The 12,928-nt window shown below is 40.3% G+C and overlaps 1 protein-coding gene across 1 annotated transcript in view; it reads left to right on the top strand.

Moving 5' to 3' along the window:
- The window catches only part of frem1b (Fras1 related extracellular matrix 1b), a 215,270-nt gene that overhangs the window by 79,687 nt on the left and 122,655 nt on the right, over positions 1 to 12,928 (top strand). The window contains exons 14-16 of the mRNA XM_063064975.1: positions 651 to 744; positions 3,763 to 4,015; positions 11,090 to 11,284. Of these exons, the coding sequence (XP_062921045.1) occupies positions 651 to 744; positions 3,763 to 4,015; positions 11,090 to 11,284 (542 nt within the window). The remainder of the gene's footprint in view (positions 1 to 650; positions 745 to 3,762; positions 4,016 to 11,089; positions 11,285 to 12,928) is intronic.

Raw genomic sequence — 12,928 nt, 5'->3', positions numbered from 1 at the left:
AAATAAATAAATAATGGATGGGGTACGAGGGGGAGGTGGGGCATTAGCGGAAGTTTGAGAAGTCAATGTTCATGCCATCAGGTTGGAGGCTACCCAGACGGAATATAAGGTGTTGTTCCTCCAACCTGAGTGTGGCTTCATCTTTACAGTAGAGGAGGCCGTGGATAGACATGCTTTCATGCATTTGAATTGCAGCCATATGATTGGCAGATAGACAGTGGCACTATTGAGCAGGTGTACCTGGTAAAGTGGCCACTAAGTGGGGATATGTGAACTGAGTGAGTAGTCAAGGCAGATGATATTTAATACAGGGAAGTATGAAATGATACATACCATGAATCATAGTCATTATTACCAACAGCAGGTTTTTTTTAACCTTCACAATTGTTATGGTTGAATTTGGAGCCTGGTTTATTATTGCAGGCCTCTAGATTATTTGTACTAATCTAATGCCATATCAATCCAACATAATCACTCAGCGCAAACTTTCAGATGAATTTCTTCAGTGTTTGGCCTGTTAAAGTGGTACACATTGTTTTCTAATTATTTCCTTCTGATTATGGTTGTGTTACAGCCTAGTCTAATGAACAAAGCATTTGAACTGTTGGATTGTGGTTTGATTTGTGGCATGACTTCTTCTCCATTCACAGATACGAACATGATGATTCAGAGACACTGAATGATTTAGTCATATTTACAGCCACAGATGGATTTAACACTGCAGATGGGGTGCTGAAAGTAAAGGTAAGGACAAAGAAAAGTGCTGTTATAAATTGTGACATGACAGAAATCCATGAAATCAGATGCATAACACTGAACTGGCATTTGATTCCCTTAAACCGATTGTCAGATACATAGTTTAATATTTTTTTTTCCAACCAGACATTACAGTGTACAAAATATTTTAGTGAAAGATGCAGCAGCATGTGTTTTAATTACAAAGTATTTACAACACAGAAATAAACTACTTTAGCCTACAAGTTAGTGCAGTATTTTTGATATTAATCTTTTTTCAGACTCTTTCGTCAAAATTATCAACTTTCCATTCCATTTCCTTCTCTCTCTTCTGCTCCACCTTAGATGCATTTATATTATTTACTGACTGTGCCTTGTTCTGCTGAACATGGTGGGCACAATATGTTGGTGCCAAAATGTGTGGCAACACTTGTGGGCTGCCCCTAGCACATCCTCACTTTGTGTTGGTTGATAATGCAAATGACACATTTGTCTGTATGTTTCAATGTAACTCTTATTAATAAGTTTAAATCTAGTCTAATCTAATCTAATCAGCTTCTTCCTGTAGAAGTGAGTTCCAACTTCTAACCAAACAAGGTAAAATAATCCCCCAGCAGAGAGTAATGATTGGCCTTTGTTTGTAGCCCCCATTAATGGTTTCATCCACAAAATCCCACTAAGTGCTTCTCCTCAACATCAATAAAGCCTTGGATATTGTGGAAGACTCTCCAGTCTTTTTTTTTCTGGATCATGAAGCCTAACCTGTTCAGTCTTTCTTGATAGATATTATCTCTCACCTCTTTTAGCAGCCCAGCAAAGTTTTTTGGTAATACAAAGCCCAAAACCATTTATAGAACCAAATGCAGATGACAGACCATTAATTTGTAGTTACATGATGAAAGAATACTAACCTTTTTTGTGAAAAAGTCAGAATTAAATTGACCATGTCCTTCGTGGCCATCCAGACTGAAAGGTTAGAGCACATGCTATTCGGGGGAAATAACTAACGGGATTCATAATTGGCTCAGTGCGAGGAAGCAGTGGGTGATAGTCAAGAGTTGTTTTTTGGATTGGATCCCATGTTAGTGCTGTGTTACAGGAGTCGGTGATAGGACCTTTGTTCCTTGTAATTTATATAAATGGCGAGTATTTAAATGTACATGGCATAGTTAGTAAGTTTGCAGATGATACCAGAACCATTAGTGTTATAGAAAGTGTAGAAAGTTATGAAAAATAACAGAGGGTATGTGGGCTGAGATTGGCAAATTGCTTTTAATCTGGACAAATGTAAGATATTGCATTTTGGGAGATCAAACTAGTGTAGCAGTTGTAGTGAGTGATAGAGTCCTAGGGAGAGTTATGTAACAGGCAGACCCACTCTAATGAATTGTTCCAAGAGGTTGGTTACGGCTAGAGTTAACTCCTGCCTGAGTTAGTACCTGGAACTGCAGCAGTTTGCCTACCATAGCAATAGGTGTACAGCAGATGCAGTCTCACTGCTCTCTTCCCATTACTTCCATCTGAGAGGAGGTACAGGAGCTTGAAGACTCACAATCAAAGGTTTAGGAACAACCACATCTCCTCCGCCAACAAATTTCTGAACACTGAACGTATGAACGCAACCTCCCTATTCCTGTTTTTGCTCTATTATTTATTTTTGTAAGTTATAGGCTAGTATCTTTGCACTGTACTGCTGCCACAACACAACAAATCTCATGTTATATGAAACAGTGATAAAAAATCTGATTCTGATCTTTACCAAGATTTGATCTTTGGTATCATCTGCATTTGATTAGCTGATTTGCTCTTTGACTCCATTTTTCTGCTGTTCCTCGTAATTCTTGAAGCCCCTGCAGATAATAAATCAGATTCATATTCTGATCTATAGGTACAAGGGCATAGTTTGCTGAGAGTGGCACCTCAGTTAAATGGAATGGTGAGGAAGGCATTCTGCATGCTTGCCTCATCAGTGAGAGCATGAGTATGGGAGTTAGAAAGTTATGTTGTACTTGTATAAGAGATTGGTGAGGCCCTACTTGGAGTTTCAGTCACACTGCTATAGAAAATGTATTATTACACTAGATAAGATTTACTAAGATGTTGTTTGGATTTGGGGACCTGAGTTACAAGGAGAGGTTGTGTAAACTAGAACTTTATTATTTGGGATGTCGGAGATTGAGAAGTGACCTAATCGAAGTATATAGATCATGAGGGGCAAAGACAGGGTAAAAGCTCATAAACAAGAGAAAATCTGCAGAAGCTGGAAATTTGAGCAATACACACAAAATGCTAGAGGGACTCAGCAGGCCAGGCAGCATCTATGGAAAAGAGTACAGTCGACGTTTTGGGCCGAAACCCTGGAACAAGACTGCCGAAGGGTTTGGGCTGAAACATCAACTGTATTCTTTTCCATAGATACTGCCTGATCTGCTGAGTTCCTCCAGCAATTTGTGTGTAAAAGTTCACAGTCTTTTTCGCAGGGAGAAGGTGCAAAAAAAGATGACATAGATTTAAGATCAGAAGCAAGAGATTTAAAGAAGAATATTATGGACAGCTTCTTCACACAAAGGGTGGTGCTTGTTTGGAATGGCCTGCCAAAAATAGAGGCTGATGGGAGCACACGAGCAACATTTAAAAGCCATTGAGATAAGTACATTAAAAAGAAGGGCTATAGATGTCTGTAGGCCAAACACAGACAGATGGGACTAGCTCACTGACAGAATAGTCAGCGTAGATGTATTGGGTCATCTTCTTTCTGAAATAAAGATTATATTGGGCTAAAGACCTGTTTCCGCACTGTAAAGCTCTCTGACTGTCTGACTTTGTTCATTTGAAGAAGGTCCAAGAGTAGATCCTTAGTGTTAAAATTTCCCTTTCATGAGCATTGGAGGAAGTTTGCTTTTGTTGTAACTGTAAGTGTGGAATAGAGGGAGAAGTGAGCGTGCTGGGGCTGTACGGATAGTAAAAAAAAAATCTGTCCTTACGTTTAATTAACTTGAACTCCTTGATCTTTTTTTTTCCCCCAAGATTTTACCGATTAACGATGAGCCTCCAGAGCTACAACCACACTTAAAATCTGGACTACAATGTTATGAGCGAGAAAGGGTTTTGATTACCTCCGAGTATCTTTCTGCTACAGATGTTGATAGTGATGATATGAAGCTAATGTATATAATTGCTCGCTCACCATCCTATGGAATAGTACAAAGGAACGATGTCATGGTTGACAAATTCTCACAACTGGATATCATCGAAGGGTCAATTTCTTATTGGCATACTGGTAGGAAAGTTGTCTTTGATCAATCCTGACAATACTCCATTAAAATGCAAGTGGAAAAAGGATGAAATATTCAATGGAGAAAGGAACTGTTTACATTTAAGTTATTGATTTGCAGTACCGAGGAAGTTTTTAATGTAAAGAATATATGTTATGGAGCAAACAAAGACAGCAAAATAAAAAGGGAATATTTTTGATAACTTGGGAGCCCCCATGCGGGATTCCGTAAAGTTTAACTTGTAAGTTGAGTTGGAGGTAAGGAAATGCAGTGTTAGCATTCATTTCAAGAATACCTGAATATAAAAGCAAGGATGTGATGCTGAGGCTTTATAATGCATTGATCAGACTGCACTTGAAGTATGTGACCAGCTTTCGGACACCTTATTTAAGAAAAGATATGCTGGCATTGGAGAGGGTCCAGAGGAGGTTTTCAAAAATGAGCCCAGGAATGAAAAGATTAATGTATGAGAAGTGTTTGGTCATTCTAGAGCTGAAGTTGCAGGTTTAGAAGAAAAAGGGGGAGATATCATTGAAACCTATTGAATATTGAAAGATTCAGATCGAGTGGACATGAACAGGATGATTCCTATTGTGGGGGAGTCTCGGACAATGGGGCACAGCCACAGCATAGAGGTACGTCCCTTTAGAACAGAGGTGCAGCTGCATTGCTTAAGGCAGAGAGTGGTGAATATACGGAATTCATTGTCATAGACTGCTGAGGAAGCTAAGTCATTGTGTATATTCAAAGTGGAGGCTGATTGGTTCTTCATTAATAAGGATATCAAAGGTTACAGAAAGCAGGTAAGAGAATGGGGCTGAGAGGGATAATAAATCAGACGTGACAGAATGGCTGAGCAAACTCGATGGACTGAATGGCCTAATTCTGCTCCTATGTCTTATGGATTATGGTCTAATAAGGCAAGTGATGGAATAAATGGATAAGCATAAATTATATCAGCAAAACCAGAAATCAAATCAGAAAATGCGAGGCATATTGAGTAGGTCTGGCAGTATCTGTGGAGAGAGAAGCAGAGTCAATGTTTCAGGTTGAAGATCTTTGATTAGAACTTGCAAGGTACTGCCTTCTGATGAGAAGCCATTGGCCTGAAACATTAAAAACCAACTGAAGGCAACAAAAACAAAAAACATAAGCAGCAAAAAGAAGAAATATGAAGGTAAGCTAGTCAAAAATATCAAAGAGGATACCAAAGGTTTGTTTCAGATACTGAATATAAAGAGTAAGAGAGAGGCAAGAGTGGATATTGAACTGCTGGTAAAATGATGTTGGAGAGAGTAATGAAGACAAAGAGATGACGGATGAACTAATAATATTTTACATTTGTTTTCACTGTGGAAGACATGAGCAGTGTGTCAGAAACTCAAGAGTGCCAGGGGGCAGAAGTGAACATGGTTGCTATTAATAAGCAGAAGGTGCATAGGAAGCTGAACGGTCAGAAGGTAGCTAAGTCACCTGGACCAGATGGACAACACCCCAGGGTTTCGAAAGAGGTAGCTGAAGAGATTGTGGAGGCATTAGTAATGATCTTTTAAGGGTCACTAGATTCTGGAATGGTTCCAGAGGACTGGAAAATTTCAAATGTCACTTCACCTTTTAAGAAGGAAGGGAAGAAGAAGAAAGGAAATTATAGGCCAGTTAACTTGACTTTGGTGGTTGGGAATTGGAGTCCATTATTAAGGATGAGATGCATGATGAAGTACAGCAAAGTCAGCCTGGTTTTCTTAAGTGGGCATCTTGCCTGACAAACCTCTTGGAATTTTTTGAGGGAATAACAGGCAGGATAGATAAAGAATAGTTAGTGGATATTGTTCCCTTGGATTTTCAGAAGGTCTTTCCCAAGGTGCCACATATGAGGCTGCTTAACGAGATACGAGCCCATGGTATTACAGCAAAAATACAAGCATGGCTAGAAGATTGGCTGATTGGCAGGAAGCAAAGAGTCAGAATAAATGGGGTCCATTCTGTTTGGCTGTCGTGGACAAGTGTTGTTCCACAGGGATTGGTATTGGGACCAATTCTTTTCAACTTATATGTCCACAGCTTTGATGACAGAATTGATGGCTTTGTGACCAAGTTTGCAGATGATACCAAGATAAGTTGGGGGGTGGGGGGGGGGGAAGGTAGTGATGAGGAAGCAGGGCATTTGCAGAATGACTTGGACAGATTGGGCAAAGAAGTTGCAGATGGAATATAGTGTAGGGAGGTGTACGGTCATGCAAATTAGTAGAAGGGACAAAGACAGACTATTTTCTAAACAGGTGAAAATTCAAACATCAGAGGTACAAAGGGACTTGGGAATTCTTCTGTAGGATTCCCGAAAGGAGGATGAGCTGGTGGTGAGGAAGACAAATCCAATGTTAGCATTCATTTTGAGGGGACCAGAATTTAAGAGCAAAGATATGATGCTAAGACTTTGTAAGGCTTTGGTCAGACTGTACTTGGAGTATTGTGAGCAGTTCTGGTCCCCTTATCCAAGGAAAGATGTGCTGACATTGGAGAAGGTCCAGAGGAGGTTCACAAGAATGATACTGGGAATGAAAATATTAACATATGAGGAGTGTTTGATGACTCTGGGCCTGTACTGACAGGATTTTAGAATAATGAGGGTGGATCTCATTGAACCTATCAAATTTTGAAAGGCCTACATATTGTGGATGTGGAGAGGGCGTTTCCTGTAGTGGGCGAGTGTAGGACCAAAGGGTACAACCTCAGAATAGAAGGACATCCTTTTAGAACAGAGTTGAGAATGAATTTCTTTAACTGGGGGGTGGTGAATCTGTGGAATTCATTATCACAGATGGCTGTGAAAGCTAAGTCATTGAGTATATTTAAAGCAGAGGTTGATAGTATCTTGGTTAGTCATGGCATCAAAATTTATGTGGGAGAAGGCAGGAGAATGGGGTTGAGAGTGATAATTTATCAGCCATGATGAAATGGCAGAATGGACTCGATGGGCCGAATGGTCCAATTCTGCTCCTATGTCTTATTACCTCTCTTTCTGTCTCCACAAGTACATTGGATCTGGTGAGTACTTGAAATGTTTTCTGTTTTATTGTCTGCTTTGAGATGAGCAGAATCAGAATCATCAGATAAAATTGTCCAACTCATATGTGAGTTCCAAGTAGTGTTTCAATTCAATTCTAGAGTTTAAATTACCTATTGGTGAGCGATGGGCCAATAACCATTCCAGTAAAAACCTTGTTGTCAATGGAGGAGCTCAAGATATCATTCTCTGCTGAATAGTCATTACATCAGGAAAGATCTTTCTTTTGCATGCTCTGCCTTCCAAAACTACTGAGAAAATGTGTACACTTGAGATGGCGGTATGGTTGCAGACACAGTAGTGGCAGAGTCCTGCAGGGGAAGCCAGGAGTTTTCTGGAGGCATCCAGTCAGAAATCAGAAAGATTGTCAGGTTGGCAGGCTTATTGAAGATTTGGATCAGGAGTTTAGTGGTGCAGTTGGTTGAGGGTTGGTGGCTGGGGATTGGAAGGAAGGTTAGACCAGGAGATTGGTAGAGAAGTTGAACCAAGAGGTTGGTTGATGGATCAGGTTGGGAGGTTAGCAAGAGAGAGGGATGCTTGATGAAGATTTAGGTCAGGACTTTCATGGAGATAAAAAGGACAAATGCAAGCAGTGTGAGATTTTGATAGGTAGGGTAAGGGGTGGATGTTTGGTGGTTAGGGAACTTGGTTGATATGTGTTTAGTTAGGAAAGCCAGGTCAGCACTAAGGTAATTGGAAGGGGTGATGTTTTTCTGATGAAAGGGTGGCATCTGAATGGGGTGAAATGAAGAAATCTTAAGAACAAAATCTAAACCATAAAATGGTTTCCATATTCGTATATGAACACACAGTTATCACATTAAAATTTAGGGTTTACCATAGCACTGGTGAAGCACAAATACTACTTGCCAATAGCCAACAAAACAAACAAAACTACAACTACTTCATGAATCACATTTTTTCTGGTAGATGATCACTGAAATCAAAAGGCTGTAACTTCCCTGTCAGAGTTGTGTTTTTGAACTGCCTGTATGACCTGGCATTTTTGTGGTGTGAACTGAAGTCTGGAAAGTGCAGGACCGTTGCAGTGTGGTGTGCACAGAGGAAATCAAGGTAGTGGGCCCAGGCCCAAGAGTGGGGAAGAAGCTAGTGTTTGGCCATTGCTGGAGTAGACTTGGAGGCAAGTCGATGCAACAGAACAGAGGCGGCATTGCCCAGGTATGGGCCCAAGAATGAGGAAAGATCCAAGGTTTGATTGACTTATTTGCCAAGCCGAATTGGAAAGATTGGGCAGAGGCTGAGTTGAGGTGGCATGGCCTGGGCTCGAGAGATATTGAAGTGCAGAGTCCAGATCCAAGAGCAAGGAATGACCCAAAGTTTGGACAATTTAAGTACCAGGCCAGATTGAAAGCTTGGGGTGTTGGGGATGGTGAGGAATTGGTCAGTTCAGCTCGCTGCTCAGTCATGTTTACTCATCTCTGCTTCGAACTGAGGATGTGGCCTGCTGCTAACAGACTCCTGGACTGGCTGCAGTGAAGACTGGCTTAGTGGCTGTGTGAGTCACTTTTGTGAACTTCAGTTCTGAATGTTAGTTGCTTACTTTTATTGAATAGAATTGAATTGACTTTATTACTTACATCCTTCATATACATGAGGAGCAAAAATCTTTACATTATGTCTCTGTCTAAATGTATAATGTGCAATTTATAGTAAATTATAATAAATAGTATGTACAACAGGACAGTCAATATAACATAGAAATACAATTCTGTCAGCATGAAACAGTTCTGTCAGCATGAGTTAATCAGTCTGATGGCCTGGTGGAAGAAGCTGTCCTGGAGTCTGTTGGTCCTGGCTTTTATGTTGCGGTCCTATTTCCCAGATAGTAGCAGCTGGAACAGTTTGTGGTTGGGGTGACCCGAGTCCCCAGTGATCCTTCAGACCCTTTTTACACACCTGTCTTTTGAAATGTCTTGAATAGAGGGAAGCTCACATCTACAGATGCACTGGGCTGTCCGCACCACTCTCTGCAGAGTCCTGCGATTGAGGGAAGCACAGTTCCCATACCAGGCAGTTATGCAGCCAGTCATGATGCTCTCAGTTGTTGCACAGTTTGTTTTCCTTCCTGCACATTGTGTGTTTGATGGCCTTGTTTAATGGATCTATTAGGATTCTTCGTTTTGTGGCCTGCCTGTACAGAGAGGAATCTCAAAGTTGTACAGAGTATACATACTTAGATAATAAATGTATGTTGTAGTATGCAACCTATGGGTTTTCTACTCTGAGAAGTCCTTAAGTACAAAGTTTTCTAAGTCAATATTGAAGTATACAGTCCAGTTGTCCTCAGTTCTAATGGATTATCTTCACCACAGGTAATTTGTCCTGAACTTAGTTTTCAGTCTCCAGTGTGTCCTGACCTACAGTCTATTCAGCAATGGCTCTGCGCTGTGACATCTTTAGGGACTGGAGAGTTTGTTCAAGCTACTTCACTTCCGCCACGAGATTTCTGAACAGGCCATGAAGACTTGCTCACTATTTCTCATTGCACTAATTATTTGTTTTATTTCTTATTGTAATTTTTAGTCATTTTTAATGGCTTGCACTGTACTGTGGCCCCAAAACAACAGCTTGCCTGCCATAAGCAGTGACAGTAAGCCTGAGATGATTCTGACCTCATTGTTATCATTAATTCTCAGAAGCATTGTTATTCATTCCTTGTACCCTTTCCCTTCAATTTATCTTCCTTCAATCTGTGCTTTGGACTCTTTGAAAATAATTATTTTTATTTGTTGAGTTTTGTTTTGATGTTTCTTCTATTTTACATATTTTGTACTAACATTGAAATTTTATTTGTGTTGTTTTTAATACTTTGAAGTTCCCTGAAATGTTAAAATTCTCTTTAAACACATAATTTTATTTGGATGGATATTACTCTGGGATTTTCTCCATTTCTCAGAGAACTACAAGGCAAGAAATTGTCACAGAGAAACAGTTTGCAGATGCAGCAAGTTTGCTTAATGCAAAGTTCACCTTTCCCGAGGCAGGCAATGGGGCATTGCACAGATTTCCCCTGTGCCCTAAAGGAGGCAAGGCATCTTCAATACATTTCTCTTAAGATGACCTCGGATTCTATTTCTCCTCCCTGAAATTTTAATTTTGCCTCACTTATGTTTGCCTGCAGCAGCATGAAAGTCAACAAAATCTGTGAGTTGTCTTTTTAAAACACAGGAGCAGCTTTTTAAATGTGCTGCTACATACATCATTTGACCCCACAGCATTCTTGCATCACCTGCAGGCCTATTTTCTGCTGAGTGTTTGAAATAATGGGCTGAAATGAGCTGGATTCAGCCCTAGCACCTGAACTCACTGCCTGTGGCATCCAGCTACCTGCGCTTGCGTGAACGTGATGCAGAAGATATACTGAGCTGATGCTCCATCCCTGGGAACGGGGTAGTACTCTATGGTGAAACTTCACTCTTTTTCACTACAGGCACGCTAATAAGATTATAAACATGAAAGAATCTGCAGATGCTGGAAATACAAAGCAACATACACACAATGCTGGAGGAAAGCAACACACGGCCAAAATTTTGCTTGTTTATTCATTTCCATAGATGATGCCTGACCTGCTGAGTTCCTCCAACAGTTTGTGTGTGATGCTAATAAGATACTTGCTGAGACCCCAGAATGCACTAACAGCTTTTGACAGTGTATATATAATTCTAAGTTATTAACAATGCTGTAAATACTACATTCAAAAATAAATAAGAGTTTGAAATAATGAAGTGATAACTAACTTCTCTTTTCAGGCCGGGAGTCAGGTTGAAATGGATGAGGTGACATCTATCACTGAACTTGTCCAGATCCCTTCTGGGATGTACTTGCCCGTGAATGGCTAAACCTCTATCAAACCCAACAATTTTCTGCACAATAAGTTAATAAGTCGAGCTAGAAACTTACTCAAAATCACCTGGGTGTGCTTAGGACATTAGTTTTAGTTGAGAATATTGACCCACAGGAGTGCCAAGCATTAATCATCTCTTCTTCTCTCTAGGTGGTGAAATAGGATATAGTCCTTATGTGGACACTGTAACAATAATCGTCTCTGATGCAGAGAGTGGCACGGTGGATGGCTGCTGTTACGACGGACCTCTTCCACCACCAGTACCTCTCCACGGCTCTCTCCCTATCTATGATCTGAACATCACTGTAATGCCAGTCAACAATCAGCCTCCTACAGTTAGAGTTGGTTAGTCCACAGTCTTGCATAGCTGTAAATAGTTTGATGACACACAGATTTTGTTGGTGTAGTTAGAAAATTGGGGAATGGATTAGATAAACTGCAAAATCATGTTGTTGTGGTTATTATGTCATTTAAGTTTTAAAAATATTTCAAAGAACATCTCTCTGCTCTTTTATTTCAAATTGCAATCTGCATCTGATCTTTTGAGTGCAGTACATCGGAATGTAGGACACAACAGCGCAGCAGAGAAATAAGCACTTCAGCCCACAATGTTGTTCTGAACCAGCTAAAAAGCAAATCAAAAACACCTGAATACTAATCTCTCCTACCTACACCATGTCTATATCCCACCATCTTCCTTACATCTATGTGTCTATCCAAAGTCGCTTAAAAGCCTCTGATGTTTTTGCCTCTACCATCATAGCAGGCTGCGTATTTCAGGCATCGTGATTCTCTGAGTAAAAATTTACCCCCTCACAGCCCCCTTGAACCTACCTTCTCTAACCTTCAGTGCAAGCCCTCCGGTGTTAGACATTTCAACCTTGGGAAACAGATACTCCCTGTCTACTGTATCAATGCCTCTCATAATCTTATAAACCTCTGTCAGATCTCCCCTCAGTCTCTGCTGCTCTAGAGAAAACAACCCAAGTTTATCCAGCCTCTTGTGATAGCTCATACCCTCTAAACCAGGCAGCATCCTAGTAAACCTCTTCTTCACCTTTTCCAAAATCTCAACATCCTTCCCATGGGGGGAGGGGGACCAGATCAACATGCAATACTCCAGGTGTGGCCGATTCAGAGTCTAATAAGGTTGCAACATAACCTGTTGACTTTTGAACTCGATACCTTGATTAGTAAAAGCAAGCATTCCATAAGCCTTCTTAATCTCCCTATTGACCTGTGTAGCCACTTTCAAGGAGCTACAAACTTGGATCCCAAGATCTCTCTGCTCAGCAACACTGTTAAGGATCTTGCCCTTAACAGTACACTGCCTCCTTGCATTTGCTCTACCAAGGTGCAACACCTCACATTTATCTAGGTCACATATTCTGAGACGATTGTTAAGTTTGCATTTCACTTGCTTAAACCTGCCCTCACATCTCATTTCGTTATTTGATTCAAAACAAAGTTATGAACTATTTGCATCTTATACAATTCTAATTAACTTGGTGACCATTTCATCTGTTTTAGATGGGAATAGAGATAGTAATTATGGTGTGGGCCTATTTCTATTGATATACAACCTGCTGTGATTTTGGAGCAGGCTAAGTAAGCAAAGAACACTTTGGTTTAAAACAGGCAAATGCCACTTAAAGCATATTAAAACATAATGCAGTCTATTAGCATTCATTGTGTTCTACCGAGTAAAATTAGACCAAAAGACCATAAGATTTAGGAGCAAAATTAGGCCACTCAGCCTATCAAGTCTGTTCTACCATTCCAGCTGATTTATTATATGTCTTAACCACATCTTCCTGCCTTCTTCCTGTAACCTTTGACACCCTTAATTATCAAGAACCTATCAACCTCCTCTTTAAATATACCCAAAGACTTGGCATCCACAGCCATCTGTGACACTTATCTACAGATTTACCACCCCACGGCTAAATAAACTCATTCTCATCTCCATTCTAAAGACATGTCCCTGTA

The sequence above is a fragment of the Mobula hypostoma genome, chromosome 12 (assembly GCF_963921235.1).
Source record: "Mobula hypostoma chromosome 12, sMobHyp1.1, whole genome shotgun sequence".
Taxonomy (NCBI): Eukaryota; Metazoa; Chordata; class Chondrichthyes; order Myliobatiformes; family Myliobatidae; genus Mobula; species Mobula hypostoma.
This window is presented reverse-complemented; position numbering and strand designations above follow the sequence as displayed.